Below are 14,061 nucleotides of genomic sequence, written 5' to 3' on the forward strand. Positions count from 1 at the left end.
TCAAGTTGCCCGTTAACTTTGGGGAAAAATCTTTATTTGAGCGGTCATGACGAATCCGGAGTTCGCCTCCTCGTGCAACAAATGTCCGAATGCTCAAACGTTGCCTAATCGCAACCTTTCAAGCTGAAAAAAAAATCATTATTTGAGCGGTCATGACGAATCCGGATTTCGCCGCCTCGTGCAACAAATGTCCGATTGCCTCAAACGTTGCCTAATCGCAACCTTTCAAGCTGCTTCCGTACAAAGCCGGAGAACGCCGCCTATGCCCCATTGGCCCCCTCAACTACGCCGCTTGACCCCCTTATCTACGCCGCTTGACACCCTTATCTACGCCGCTTGACACCCTTATCTACGCCGCTTGACACTCCTCATCTACGCATCTTGACGCCCCTCATCTACGCCGCTTGACACTCCTCATCTACGCATCTTGACGCCCCTCATCTACGCCGCTTGACCCATACGCATCTGTGTACTTTTGCCGTCGTACTCAAGCACGCGCAGCAGGCTCCATGCTGGGGCTCAGCAAGCTCAATGCTGTATATATGAACCGCACACCTCGAGAGCGCATGGGACGATGCCCCGTACAATCTCACTGTTGCTATGCATTGCCATGATCCACGGCGCGATCTGCGGCCCATGCCCAGAGGGCACCATTGGATACGCGGGTGGGAATGAGACATATAACCTCCTCACCACGTGCAATTTCGACAAGAATGCATACAGCAGCAACGACGCGACCACCGGGTGTGAATGCCAGTCCGGTCCGACAACCAGCCAGGACTGCATGATCGCGTTCGACAATGACACATCCACGGTATACAACATGACGGACGATGACTACCGATGGATGTGGTTCACCTTCATCAACATAGGGAGCGCATACATTGACAGTATCGAGTTCTCAAACGGGATATATGCGGCCGACCATAGATCACAATATATAGCAAGGGTCGCAGGCTCCGAAACACTCGAGCAGATACACTACATACGCTGTCACCTCGAGGGCGATGCCATCCTCAACGGCACCTTTGTTTTCCGATGCAATGCGCGCGGCAGCCTAATACTGATACACAAGAATACCGTCAATGAGAGTGCAAGGCTATCATTCGGCGAGATCTCAAGCATCGTTGGATGCTCGGCATGCCCAAGAGGCATGAAGGCCAGCCCAAACAGATCCACATGCATCGCATGCGCGCAGGGTGAGCCGTGTGAAGTGTTAGCTGAAGCGACATGGCAACCCCCCGATGCCCCAATCATAATTCCCGATGCCCCAATCACAATTGCCACACAGGCCGCACAGGAAAGCTCGTCGGTATTCAACATCGTGATACCCATAATATGCTGCATCATAGCCTTGATGACAGGCCTATACTTGTGCCGCGTGTATAATAGCACGGGGCACTGGCAGAGAAAGAAACCGGCAGTGATATCAAGCCATTTCAACCCGCAATACGGGTGTTTGTGAGCATTATAGGTGGTTTTTGATGCGCGGATGCGTGTTGTTTGAGATAAAAATCCTCACACTGAAACAATCACTGCGGAGCGAGCGGCCGAAGGCCGCGATAGAGACAATTGTTTTGGTCATTCATATTGTTGTATAACGTGAATAATGATTGGAATCATTGCATTGACATCGCCTTCGAACCATTCATTGCCTTCGGCTTTTGTGAAGTTGACTTTGAAGCGTTTGATGATTTCACTTTCAATCGCCTTTACATTTCTTTTGGAAACCTCTTGGCATAGGAAGACACTGGATTTCTTTCCGTATAATGAAACTCTTTCTGGATATATCATGTTCTTTCGCATTCTACATATTGTCATGCCGATTTTGAAGACGTTGTCCTTAGCATATGCTGGTTGCACTAAGTATATAAAACCAGTTTTTCCGTCTGTGGTTTTTTCCTTTGGGACTAGTTTACAATTTTGCTTGTTTGTGTTCAGATCCGTTACTGGGGTGTCCCGTTGACCCTGTCCTGAAAACTTGAAACTTTCACATTTCATCTGACAATCGGGGGTGTTGGATAAACCAGTTTTTCCGTCTAGGTTTTTCTTCTTTGGGAGTAGTTTACAGATTTGCTTGATTGTGTTTGGATCCGTTACTGGGGTGTCCCGTTGACCAGGTCCTGAAAACTTGAAACTTTCACATCGCATGTGAAGAACGGGATTTTTGTTCAAAATTCTTTTCAGTATGATAGATGCGTGCTTGTTGCTGTTTCCAGTAACAGTACAGATAACATCTATTATGGAAAATTTTGGAGGTGATCCAGGTATAAATCGAAAGGATGTATATGGGGCAATACATGTCAAAGGAATCATTGAATGCATTTGGATTGATGTTGTTTTTACTTTTGAATTACAATGAATTCAAATACTTTATTCTTTTTTAGAGAGACTTATAGGATAAGTTATTTCATTCCTCAATACAATCGCGCACCGCTCATTCAACACACATCCACGCATCAAAAATCTCATCAAACATCACACACATCCGCGCATCGAAAATCTCATCAAAAATCCGCGCAACTGCAAACATTCAGCGCCATGTTGTATTTGCAAGAGTAATCCTCAAAGGCCGGGTTCATAACGGCGGTGAAGCACGCAAGCAGCGCCGCATGGCAGAACCTCTTGTTCTTGTGTGCCCAACACTCGGGCACAAACTCATCGATGTCGATGTAGACATCGCTCCCGATAAGGGTATCCTCGATCCCTCGGATGAACTTCTTAGAATCCCTGCAGACCATGAAAAACTCCGTGGCAATCCGCGCACACGCGATAAGGTCCGTGTCCTTCCGTTCCGAATCGGTCAGGGCCACTCTATTCCCGTCCATGTCAATCCGGCCCGAATCAGGCTTGCGCTTCTTGACGCTCAGTGTCACTGTCTTTCCATCGAGATGGAATGCACTCCCACCCGAGAGATCGAGCCCAAACACACCGCTAGAGTGGGCCTTGGCAATCTCCTTGAACATCCCCTTGGCAATCACCCTAGATATGATGGATTTATAGCTTGTCTTCAAAAGGATTGCATCCTTTACAGTGGTTGGGGATTGGATGAGGGTTGGGGTGAAGCTTGGGGTAGAAGTGGGAGTGGAAGCGGTGGGAGTGGAAGCGAGAACGGCAACAGGCATGGGATAGGGCTTTGGATTGGCCATGGATCGTGGCCCCGGATTCAAAACAAGCTCGAACTCTCTTTACCACAGGGGTTTTACTGCACACACAGCCCCCACAATAATGGTCTTTTAAAACACGTAAAATGTGATTGGTGCTCTCTAACGCAAGCACGTGCGTTTGGAGCAAAACAAAACGGGTTTTACTACACACACGGCCCCCACAATAATGTTTTTTTATCCCCTTTCGTGCGCTTGGTGCAAAGTGTTTTTTTCTCTAACGCAAGCACGTGCGTTTGGAGCTAAGTTTATCCAAAAAAAACGGGGTTTACTACATACAAGGCCCCCACAATAATGTTTTTTTATCCCCTTTCGTGCGCTTGGTGCAAAGTGTTTTTTTCTCTAACGCAAGCACGTGCGTTTGGTGCTAAGAAATCCAAACGGACATCACTATCCAAACGGATTGAAAAAAAAGATCAAATCTTCCAACGTACAGTTTTCAATTTTTTTTTCGAACGCGCGCACGTTCCCAGCAAGATCCACAATGGCGAACAACTACATCTGCCATGCCCACAAATGGATCCTCAGCCACATCAGGAAGATAGATGGCCAGGGAATACTGTCCCCAGACACTGCACATCACATAGATGGCATCTATGAGCACTCAAATAGCATCATAAATGCCTGGAAGGACCTTTTGGGTGATCAACGCCTCCTCCATTGGTAACCCTCTCTAACTCCAATTTCAGAGCCACATACTGACATACCAACACGCAAGGTACCTCTTTGATCTCACCTCGTACGAGATCAACAGGCTGCAGGAGATGATTGATGAAATCTCCATAGAAGATGAGAAGAAAGGGATCATCCAACGTTTCATCGACATCACAAGACTTGACCCAGACTCACCGATAGACCCTGTGGATGGGGAAGATTATCAATTCCATCGGGGAGAGGTATACCAATCCAGTTATCATCACACGAATAACCAATAGACAAGGTGCTCGGGGACATACTCGACAACAACAAGGATGACTTTGAGGCATTCAGGACAGCCGTCAAGCAGGTGCCTCCCCCATTGTATGCTTCGCGCATGACCTTCATTGCAGTTCTTTCCACAGTGCTCACAATTCCTCGCAATCAAGCACCGCACCCCGACTGAAACACCAAACAGGGAACTATCGCAGGGTCTCCTTGACTCCTGCATCGCCATCCTCAACCTATGGGAGAGGTTCACTTGGAGGCAGAGGAGGTTCCTCATCGAGGCAATCGAGATGTTCGATCCACAGATCAGGGCCGCAGCCACCTTCATCCGGATTTCCGACCCAACGATGAATGATATCGTTGACAAACTCCACATCACGGCAATCGGACTCAAGGACTGCAGATACGGCGGACAACCTCCCCCACAGAAGAGGCAGAGGCATACCACTGGGACGAGACATCCACGCTCTAACAACAACAACAACAACAACAACAACAACAACAACAACACGTGAACGCGCACATGGCCGTCTTGTATCTTGTTCGAGTGTGTTTTTATTTTCATCTCAATGAAAAACAAAGCTTTAGTCGGAATCGGCGGTTCTTCCTGATATCAATATGTCAATGTATGATGAATTGCTTGTTGCTTGTTGTTGAGAGGGATGAGGGGATGACTGCTTCTCCTTCCTTTGCCGTTGAGAGGAGCGAGGGGCTAACTTCTTCTCCTTCCTTAGTAGTCGTTGAGAGGAGCGACGGACTGGCTGCGACTCATCCAGGGCTGGGGTGGAGCGACGGACTGGCGGCGACTCATCCGGGGCATCTAGTGATGCCCTTGGTCGCTTGGAGCCCTCCGGCTGCTGCTGCTGCTGCTGCTGCTGCTGCTGCTGCTGCTGCTGCTGCTGACCGGACCGAGACTGCTGATCATCGCTTGATCTAAGCATCTTGCCGTGTACAAGGATATCGATTGCATGCATTCTACGCTCTCTCATCTCCTCCACTTCGGATTGCATCAACAGGGCTTCTGCTTTGGCCTCATCTGCAGCCTTCTGTAGCAAATTATTCTGCTCTTCCAACAGCTTGATCTGTGCATCGTTCTGCTGTTTGACCTTGGCAACCTCCGACTTGGCCTTCTCTGCAGCCCTCTCCAGCATCGAGATGGAATTGGATGCTGATTCTAGCTGCGAATTCTTCGTCTCGAGATCCTGTTTGACCTTGGCAACCTCCGACTTGGCCTTCTCTGCAGCCCTCTCCAGCATCGAGATGGAGTTGGATGCTGATTCTAGCTGCGAATTCTTCGTCTCGAGCTCACGTTGAACCTTGGCAACCTCCGCCTTGGCCTTCTCTGCAGCCCTCACAAAACCATCCTTCTCCTTCTCCAGCATTGAGATGGTCTGCATCAAGTCGGATTGCAAAATTAGCTGCGCATCCTTCATCTTCAGCTCCTGCTTCACCCCATCGAGCTCACGTTGAACCTTGGCAACCTCCGCCTTGGCCTCTTCTGAAACCCTCTCGAAATGATCACCCTTGCATGGCCTTTGCTTCACCTGCTCAATATCACGCATCAGGTTTGAGATGGTCTGATGGTCAGATTCGTGCCGCTCTTTGGCCCTCTCGAGTTTCTGCTCAAGGTCGTTCCTTTGCCTCTCGGTGGTGAATAGCGTTGACAATGCCTTGAAGTACTCCTCCTGTCTCAACTTGAAGAGCTCTCGGTACATGGTCGCAGGCTCATTGAGCTTCAAGTCGCATCTCCCATTGAGAAGGTAATCCTTTGCCTCGACTATGGTCCGGGACTCATCGCTGCAGATACCCGCTCTGGCTTTGTCCGAGTGTTTGTACTTGCTCATCATTCTGAAAGCCTGTTTGATCTCCATGTCTGTATATGTCTTGGTTGCGTCGAGACCAAGAGTGAGGTAGAAGAAGCCCTTTGTATAGTCAAAGGGGGAATCACGATCTTTGAGTTTCTTGGATGCTTCCTCCAGTTTGATTCGTGTATCTCGTAGATCCTCATTCAGATCAAAAATGTTGTCTTTGAGATCACTTATCTCTGTTATCATAGCTTCGATGCGATTTTGTCTCTTGTCTAGGGCCACTTCAAGGTCAAGTATGTATTTGTCCTTCTTTTGCAGGTCCGCTTTCTGGTATGCATTCAGATCCTGCATTTGTTTGTAGCTTTCATCGAGGATATTGTATTGTTGATCAAGATTCAAGAACTTCTCGGAGAGAGATGTGTATTGATGCAGTAGAGAGGGGGTTGGTTCCATGGTTGGATATGCGAATGGGCACCGGAGCACCCAGGAACCGCTTTGATTTTACTACAGGGGAACCGAGCGGTAGTAAAGATTAACCGACAACAAGCACGTGCAATCGGTTTGTCAGCATTTTTTTTAGTTTGCACCTTAGCACTTTTGCACCTTAGCACGTTCTCTTTTTTTTGCACCTACAGCTACGGCGCTCCGATGCCCTTTTTTTTAGAGTCAGCATTTTTTTTACTTTAGCCCCTGTACCTTAGCACGTTCTCTTTTTTTTGCACCTATAGCTACGGCGCTCCGATGCCCTTTTTTTTAGAGTCAGCATTTTTTTTACTTTGGTTCAAAGAAGAAGAAAGTCTTCATTGGAAGTGTGTAACGATATTTTTAGTCTGTCATTCAACGTACAGAATTGATAGTTGAAAAAAGGGATAACAGATTCACGAAAGACGTGTGTCAGAGGTTTGAAACGGTGTACAACCACTGAATGTTTCAAGTTTCCATTCGTATCCCGGGATGTCAATGCAGCAAAGAATATCATGCTATGTTTCAAGGCACTTCCTGGAAGGCCCGGATTTCTGCAAAGACCTCATCATCATCCTCATTAGTCGTCGACTAGTGGGGGTCGTCGAGAGAAACATTCATTTGTTCGCTCTTGGCGGGTATGCTCCCAATTGGGGGTACATACCATAGCCTATGGACTTCAAATTTGATTTAGATTCGATATTTATTTCGGATTGTCGTTTATAGGTTAATCTGTCATTCAACGTACAGAATTGATATGAAATATAAACTTTCATACACGCTTTCCACGCTTTGACAACTCCTGGCACTCCCGCTCCAGCCGCTTGATGTTCTCACGGAAGAACTCATCCGTAACACTCGCAGATTCCTTCCATTCCATGTACCACCCCTCCATAACCCGAAGCTCCGAGAGCTTCTCCATCAACTCATCACAACATTCATCATCGGCCTCACCCTCACCCTCTTCCTCACCCTCAACACACCTGTAACAAAGCCTAGGATCAACCGCAAGCCCCGGTCTCACCCCCGTAACCGCATCCGGCACGTTCATACAACATTCCTCAGCCCTAGCATCAACCCCACATGGATGGTCAAATGTAGACATCGCAGTTCAATCCGTAGCAAGCAAGATCGATCCAGATTCGTTATTTATTTCGGATTGTCGTTTATAGGTTAAATGATTCTTTTTTCAAGAAAAATCAAGAAAAATCAAGAAAAATCAAGAAAAAAGAATCCCCAAAAACGAAGGGGTCCTCCAAAAAACAAAAAAATATATCAACAACCATCCACCAAGCATTCGCCGCAGAAAAATTCAATGTCCCAACAGCACATGAAGTCGCAATCGCAATCCAAATCACAATCCCAATCCCAATCTCAAACATCCCATCAATCCATGGATATCTCACAAACTGCTTCATACGTCACAGCAGATTCATCATCCGAGATCAACTACATGACACCAAGATCGGATATATCTAGCATCACAATCGACCTAGACACAAGGAAATCACTTCCCGTATCACCACATTCATCAATGCTGTCATGCATATCCGACGAATATGACTGCGTCATAGACGCATTGAGAGACGCAGAACTGAACGACTCCAAGAAAAATCAGCACGAGACCAATCAACAATGCAAAACAAACACATTTTCAGAAGAAAATCACAATGACACCGCAGTGCACCAAAAGAGGCGCCGTGACGCAGCAAAAACAGGGGAGATGGCACACACACCATACAGGAAAAGAGCAAAGATGGGAAGTCCAAACACAAACTGTTGCATCATAGCATAGATATATATAATGTCATATAATGTCATCTCGATTATGCCACCACGCATTAATCACAGAATATGCCATATCAAAAAAATACGCATCAAAACATACGAGCCATCGCCGCAGAAAAAATTAGATGCTTTGTCACACTGCATATCCCTCCTCACAAAAGACCCAAAATCCAATCGTCATAGGCGCAACAGGGTATCAGATATTGCTATAACCTCAACAAATATAAAAAAAGTCATCATTCAAACACAAAAATGCATCCAACAAGCATCACAATAGTATCATTCCTCATGTTATTCGCGGTTTCGATCATTCTCACAATACTCCGAAAAAACACAACAAAAAAACGGGAAAAACATAGTCATTCCCAAAAAAATCACATTCCAAAGCATAATACAACAGTGTATCCCTATCCAGACGACAATGAAACAGTATTCTGCTAGACAAATCCCGAAAAAAAAACACAAAAGTATCCGAATAATCTTCAACACAATATCAAGACAGCCATGCTCAAGATAGCCATACTCATATTGATCATCATAGAGGCCACCATAATATCGGGATTGCTGCTACATTTGATAGACTTCGTCAGCACAGAATGAACTCCGCGTATCCGTTTTCAAGAAGGCGTGCAAATTTGCTATACCCATGAAAGGTGCAACACATGAATCATTGCGTTATTGCCGCACAGGATTGCACCGCTGGATTATTGCGGCGGTTACATCATGGGATGGCGCGTAACTGGCGGTTTAAATAAACCGGTATGTAAAACGGTCAAAAATCACCTTTTGTCCCACATCATGAACTTTTCCCGCGTCACAAAATTTTTTGCCGTATTTTGGTCTTTATGAAACCCCCTTCCTCACAACACCGTCGGATTCACCCTAAACGTTGCGGAAACGAGGTCCATTCCGGTCGACGGCTCCTTATAACGGTTCCTTATAACCGTCCTACTAACGAATTTTTCATATATAAGAAAAATATGTATAGAAAGAATAGCACGGATTCTATATGGAGCCCTTTCTTTTACTTAAAGTTGAGTAAACTTTCTTAGTTAAGTAACGTTCACAATGCAGGAAGCACAATGAAGAGCATCGACGCCGCCCTACAGCAAGGATGATGGTGTTGTACATCCGATCACGTCTTGGGATCATTCTAGGAATAGTTGTGCATTACTTCTACACATCTTTCAATCATGATAACGATAGAAAACCTTTCAAGTTAGACATGAACATGGTCTGAAGAATCATACTTGTCATGTTGAGATTCCCAAGTTGTCATTATCATGATGTCATCCATCCCCAAATGTCTTCCAATATGCAAGTCCCTTGAGCAACCATATCACGCTTGTTTCCTTTGTACACTGCACGATCATCCACACCCTAATCACAAAAGCATCTTCAAGCTCCCCTTACCCCGCACTTGTCCCATGATCCCATCCCCAAGAACATTATAGAAGTGACAAGGTGTAATCGTTGTTGCATGCAGCATAGCATCCAACTTCACAATGTGTCTGTACCTAATCCTCTCAAACCTGCCGCAGTGCGCATACTCCTTCACCCCCATCCCCAGTTCTCTGGTATTGCACTTGCATGTTTCTAGACATCACCGACAGGTACTGTACTGTGCTCTTCTGTATTGCACATTAATGTATTACACTAGTAACTACACCAAAACATCTCTACATCCTTCGCCCTCGCCCGCTCTTCCTAAGCAAGTCCACCACCGTCATCCACGACAAATGGCCAAACCTTGACGTCACGTTCCATTCTCCTCTTGCTTTCTTGTACACTTCCATCAGAAAGTTTTCACACTGATCATACATAAACCCCGCTTCCTCTATCCCTTCCGGTTGCTCGACATACACTCCCAGTGCTCTGGCTTCTATTTCTATTTCCCTCACAAGATAACGCAAGTCACTTAACCTCTTCTTTTGATCCTTGGTGTAGAAATGGCGAGGCTTCAAGGTTTTGTAAGCAGGATACCCTTTCTCCCTGTTTCCGAAATGCCATTGTGTATAAATTGCTCTTGCATTCGCTTTCACCCATTTGAAATTGGTGGGAAGTAACCTGCTCTCGTCCCCTTCCGCATTGTCATTCACTGTTTCATCTTCAACCTCGCCGCCATCGTCCTGAGCATCTTCCATCACATCTTCCATCTCCACATCCTCCGTGCGACTTTCCATTCCCCTATCCCTCCCATGCCTTACCCCCATTCTTCTGCGCACTGCAGTACTCGCCAGTGAATGACTTACCGCTCTCTTGATCTCATCTGTCATGCCTTCTTTCAATTCCTTGATAGACCGTTTCATTTCTTCGAATTCCTTCATAGACCCTTTCATCTCTTCCAACGTATTCTGTATCCCTTGCAGGCACTGTTGCATTCCTTGCATCTTCGCATCGATTTCCTCTCTCAATTTGCCTTCTCCATCCCTTGTTTTGGTCACGAAATCATACATTCTCCACACAACCTCAATCAAATGGTTCAGGGTGTCCTCCGCTGCTGCTTTCACGCCTGCATCCACACCTGTTCCTCCATCCCCCAACCCACTCTGCAAGGAATTGGCTAGAGGACGGTTCTCTGCGATCGCTCGGAAGATTGAATCAGCTGAAGTGCGGAAGCAAACTGCAAGCTTCTCTTCCATTGTTGCATTTGTTTCTGTCAAGTGATTGATAGACCCTCTCATCTCGGTAATGTTCCCGTTCATGCCGTCTACGGCCCCTTTCATTTCTTCCATTGATCGGATCGTCATGACATGAGGAGGCAAACCAGTGGGTCTTCTGCCGTTCCCGTCAATTGAAATGTATCGGCTCAACAATGGTAGAAATTCATGATATGAAAACAGCTCTGTTTCGAATAGAGGATGATTTGCTGGCATGGTCTTTCTCAACCAATCCTGGTGGTAAACCACCGCCGCAATAGCCTGCTCTGCAATGTACTTCTTCTTCGCATCCAGGTTGGGGAAAAGATGCTCGATCACTCTGTCTACGTCCATTCTGCTTTCCCCATTTTCACATTTGAAGAATGGTGGCAAGATGGCAAAGTCCGCATGATTCATGGGGAGACCGCACACTGTGCGTCCAACGTAGCAGTCTGACGCGGCTTCATACCTCAGGTACGTGTCGTAAATTGTCCCAAGCTTCCACCCTGCTCGAATGCTTATTGCTGCTAGGCTCGGGCAAGCAGTGCTCCCACTAGAGCAGAATGTCGATGCACCTTTCCGAATAGAGTGACTCCCTGTACAAATGTAAACTGGATGCATGCAGTGATTGGAATATGAAGCGTGTTACCGATTTCATTTGCATTCAAACCCTTCGCGTGAATTGCAGCAGCTACTTCCTCATCCGCAATGAGAAGTCTGTTGCATAATAGCTTTCGAAATCTGTCATACTGGTTTGTGCCTGATACTCGTGATCACTGGCAATACATGATGACCACAAGGCAACTTCACCTGGGAACAGACGCCCACCGCTAGCAGTATGATTAAAACCATAACAGCAGAAGTAAATTCCTGTGATATGTCAAGCGAGGGAAGATCCGGCTCCCACCCCCAAACAAAATCATACTCACCCAGTGCTAGCAGAGGACATACTTCAGGTGAACACACGTTGCTGTAGACATGCTTTGGATCCCGCGGTTTCTCACCAGCCTGATCATTTTTTGCGTGAATTACATAGAAGCGCAAGGCATCCCCGACGAATTCCATGTGATTGTACAACAGTGTGCATACGTTTCTGGATCTGGACATCAAATTCCAAGCCAGAATCAAAAAGGTCCTGGCCCAAACATATTCTCTTTCTGGTTTCTGTAGCATAACCTTGGCGAACACTGAGTACAAATCGTATGACAATGGTACCTTGCCGGTTGTCACTTTTGCATCTTGATTGCAAGATTGAGAAAGATTCAACGTTCGCTTCAATCCTCTGAAGTCACTGCTCAATGTTTTCACCGCCTCGATGCTCAGTGTAACCCCGTAATTCTTGAGCATGTGCATCAATCCTGACTTGTACGACGAGCATGTTTGGAATGTTAGTTCTGGATTTTGTTGAACTTTATGGGTCACCCAGTCAAGAAACATCACTGGCGTGAATTTTTCAAAGTGGATGGGATTAATTTGCTTCTGTAACATTATACTCTTGATGTAAGTTGTAGTTGGTAAACTCTCGTCCGTCATCGCTGGCTCTGTCACTTGATCTGATCCGTTCAAGAATTTGTCATGTTCTTCACGCATATTCGTTTTGAATTCATCAGTTATGAGAGCATAATACTCGTCATTCGCGTACAACCATTCTATGAAGCGTATCATGTAGTTCATATACATCTCTCTGGTCTTCTCCGATACATTGTTCTGCTGAATGCGTGTACGTCTTTCCTCGAATTCTCTCCGCTGTTGCACACATAAAACAGCAGCTGTGGATTGAGGACGCTTGCGACCTCGCCGTGCCCTAGGCTGCACCGGTGATTGATCCAATGCGGCTTCAGGTTGCAATACGTTTTCATCTTCTTCCACAGCAAAAGCTGGAATAGCCTGTTCCCGTCTTACCTCTGGCCCCGTTGAATCACTGTCATGAACCTCTTCCATTACCTCCTCCTCATCCCCGGAGTCCCCTCGATCCTCTTCCGCCGTCACTTGCACTTCAGCACTGCGTAAGACACTTCCCTCTGCGCCAGACATAACTATGCTTCCGTGGTTAGCTTGGTGCCGCTGAAGGACGTAATACCCCCCCACCCCATAATTCTCTTCAAAACAGGGGTACTACTATGAATCCATCTGGTTCACGTGTTTGCTTTTTTTTACTTCCTGTGCTAAGACCTAGGTCCTATTCTTTCATATGTACATAACTAGCTATATACAAAACAAAAGAACGAATTTGACGGATTCCGTCGGGATCAACGGTATTTAAGCCCCTCATACAGCCCGCACATGCCCAGTTTTGGTCCGTGACGGCCCGTTATATTACAGATACGTTTTTGGTTTTTGGATCTGCGATATAAAAAAGTCTTGTCTCGGTCACGTGATGTGTCACGTGACCGGTCAGGTGAGCCTGTCAGCCGGGTCACGGCCCCTGTCAGCCGGCTGACATGTCACGGGCCTGCTGACACGGTCCGCTGACCGGTCACGGCCGCCCGGAGAGATCAGGCCCCCGGCCAATCTCCGGACACTTAGCCTCCTGGGCGGGCCTCCAGGGGGTCTGAGGCGGGGCTGAAGGCTGCATTCGGTCTACTGACGGGCCCGGCCGGCAAGATCCGTCAGAAACAGGGGGTCAAAGGAGGTTTTCTTCCCCCTGGGAGAAATGTCCTATGGGTTTTTGGATCTGCGATATAAAAAAGTCTTGTCTCGGTCACGTGATGTGTCACGTGACCGGTCAGGTGAGCCTGTCAGCCGTCTGACATGTCACGGGCCTGCTGACACGGTCCGCTGACCGGTCACGGCCGCCCGGAGAGATCAGGCCCCCGGCCAATCTCCGGACACTTAGCCTCCTGGCGGGCCTCCAGGGGGTCTGAGGCGGGGCTGAAGGCTGCAGTCGGTCTACTGACGGGCCCGGCCGGCAGGATCCGTCGAGAAACAGGGGGGTCAAGGGAGGTTTTCTTCCCCCTGGGAGAAATGTCCTATGGGTTTTTGGATCTGCGATATAAAAAAGTCTTGTCTCGGTCACGTGATGTGTCACGTGACCGGTCAGGTAAGCCTGTCAGCCGGGTCACGGCCCCTGTCAGCCGGCTGACATGTCACGGGCCTGCTGACACGGTCCGCTGACCGTTCACGGCCGCCCGAAGAGATCCACCCCCGGCCAATCTCCGAACACTTAGCCTCCTGGCGGGCCTCCAGGGGGTCTGAGGCGGGGCTGAAGGCTGCAGTCGGTCTACTGACGGGCCCGGCCGGGCAGGATCCGTCGAGAAACAGGGGGGGTCAAGGGAG

The 14,061-nt window shown here is 47.5% G+C and overlaps 7 protein-coding genes across 7 annotated transcripts; 2 read left to right on the plus strand and 5 right to left on the minus strand.

Annotated features, from left to right (window-relative positions):
- Window positions 1-574: 574 nt before the first annotated feature.
- Window positions 575-1,465, plus strand: GUITHDRAFT_148832 (hypothetical protein; the record flags this gene model as incomplete). Its single annotated transcript, XM_005819029.1, has 1 exon — window positions 575-1,465. The coding sequence occupies one exon, from the start codon at window positions 575-577 to the stop codon at window positions 1,463-1,465; it is 891 nt and encodes a 296-aa protein (XP_005819086.1).
- Window positions 1,466-2,507: 1,042 nt separating this feature from the next.
- GUITHDRAFT_148833 (hypothetical protein) lies at window positions 2,508-3,149 on the minus strand (the record flags this gene model as incomplete). Its single annotated transcript, XM_005819030.1, has 1 exon — window positions 2,508-3,149. The coding sequence occupies one exon, from the start codon at window positions 3,147-3,149 to the stop codon at window positions 2,508-2,510; it is 642 nt and encodes a 213-aa protein (XP_005819087.1).
- Window positions 3,150-3,648: 499 nt separating this feature from the next.
- On the plus strand, window positions 3,649-4,603 carry GUITHDRAFT_148834 (hypothetical protein; the record flags this gene model as incomplete). Its single annotated transcript, XM_005819031.1, has 4 exons — window positions 3,649-3,827; window positions 3,883-4,060; window positions 4,105-4,170; window positions 4,214-4,603. The coding sequence occupies 4 exons, from the start codon at window positions 3,649-3,651 to the stop codon at window positions 4,601-4,603; spliced, it is 813 nt and encodes a 270-aa protein (XP_005819088.1).
- A 494-nt stretch (window positions 4,604-5,097) lies between these two features.
- On the minus strand, window positions 5,098-6,349 carry GUITHDRAFT_148835 (hypothetical protein; the record flags this gene model as incomplete). The annotated part of the gene is made up of 2 exons (XM_005819032.1): window positions 5,098-5,124; window positions 5,195-6,349. The coding sequence occupies 2 exons, from the start codon at window positions 6,347-6,349 to the stop codon at window positions 5,098-5,100; spliced, it is 1,182 nt and encodes a 393-aa protein (XP_005819089.1).
- A 781-nt stretch (window positions 6,350-7,130) lies between these two features.
- Window positions 7,131-7,463, minus strand: GUITHDRAFT_121703 (hypothetical protein; the record flags this gene model as incomplete). The annotated part of the gene is made up of 1 exon (XM_005819033.1): window positions 7,131-7,463. One exon carries the CDS (start codon window positions 7,461-7,463, stop codon window positions 7,131-7,133), a length of 333 nt encoding a protein of 110 aa, XP_005819090.1.
- Window positions 7,464-9,825: 2,362 nt separating this feature from the next.
- On the minus strand, window positions 9,826-11,139 carry GUITHDRAFT_82584 (hypothetical protein; the record flags this gene model as incomplete). Its single annotated transcript, XM_005819034.1, has 3 exons — window positions 9,826-9,895; window positions 10,010-10,302; window positions 10,861-11,139. The coding sequence occupies 3 exons, from the start codon at window positions 11,137-11,139 to the stop codon at window positions 9,826-9,828; spliced, it is 642 nt and encodes a 213-aa protein (XP_005819091.1).
- A 147-nt stretch (window positions 11,140-11,286) lies between these two features.
- On the minus strand, window positions 11,287-11,892 carry GUITHDRAFT_44356 (hypothetical protein; the record flags this gene model as incomplete). Its single annotated transcript, XM_005819035.1, has 4 exons — window positions 11,287-11,381; window positions 11,435-11,545; window positions 11,596-11,655; window positions 11,790-11,892. Coding segments are annotated over 4 exons (369 nt in total), but the record flags the coding sequence as incomplete, so codon positions are not given.
- Window positions 11,893-14,061: the final 2,169 nt, after the last annotated feature.

This window comes from Guillardia theta (genome assembly GCF_000315625.1).
Source record: "Guillardia theta CCMP2712 unplaced genomic scaffold GUITHscaffold_248, whole genome shotgun sequence".
Classification (NCBI taxonomy): Eukaryota; class Cryptophyceae; order Pyrenomonadales; family Geminigeraceae; genus Guillardia; species Guillardia theta.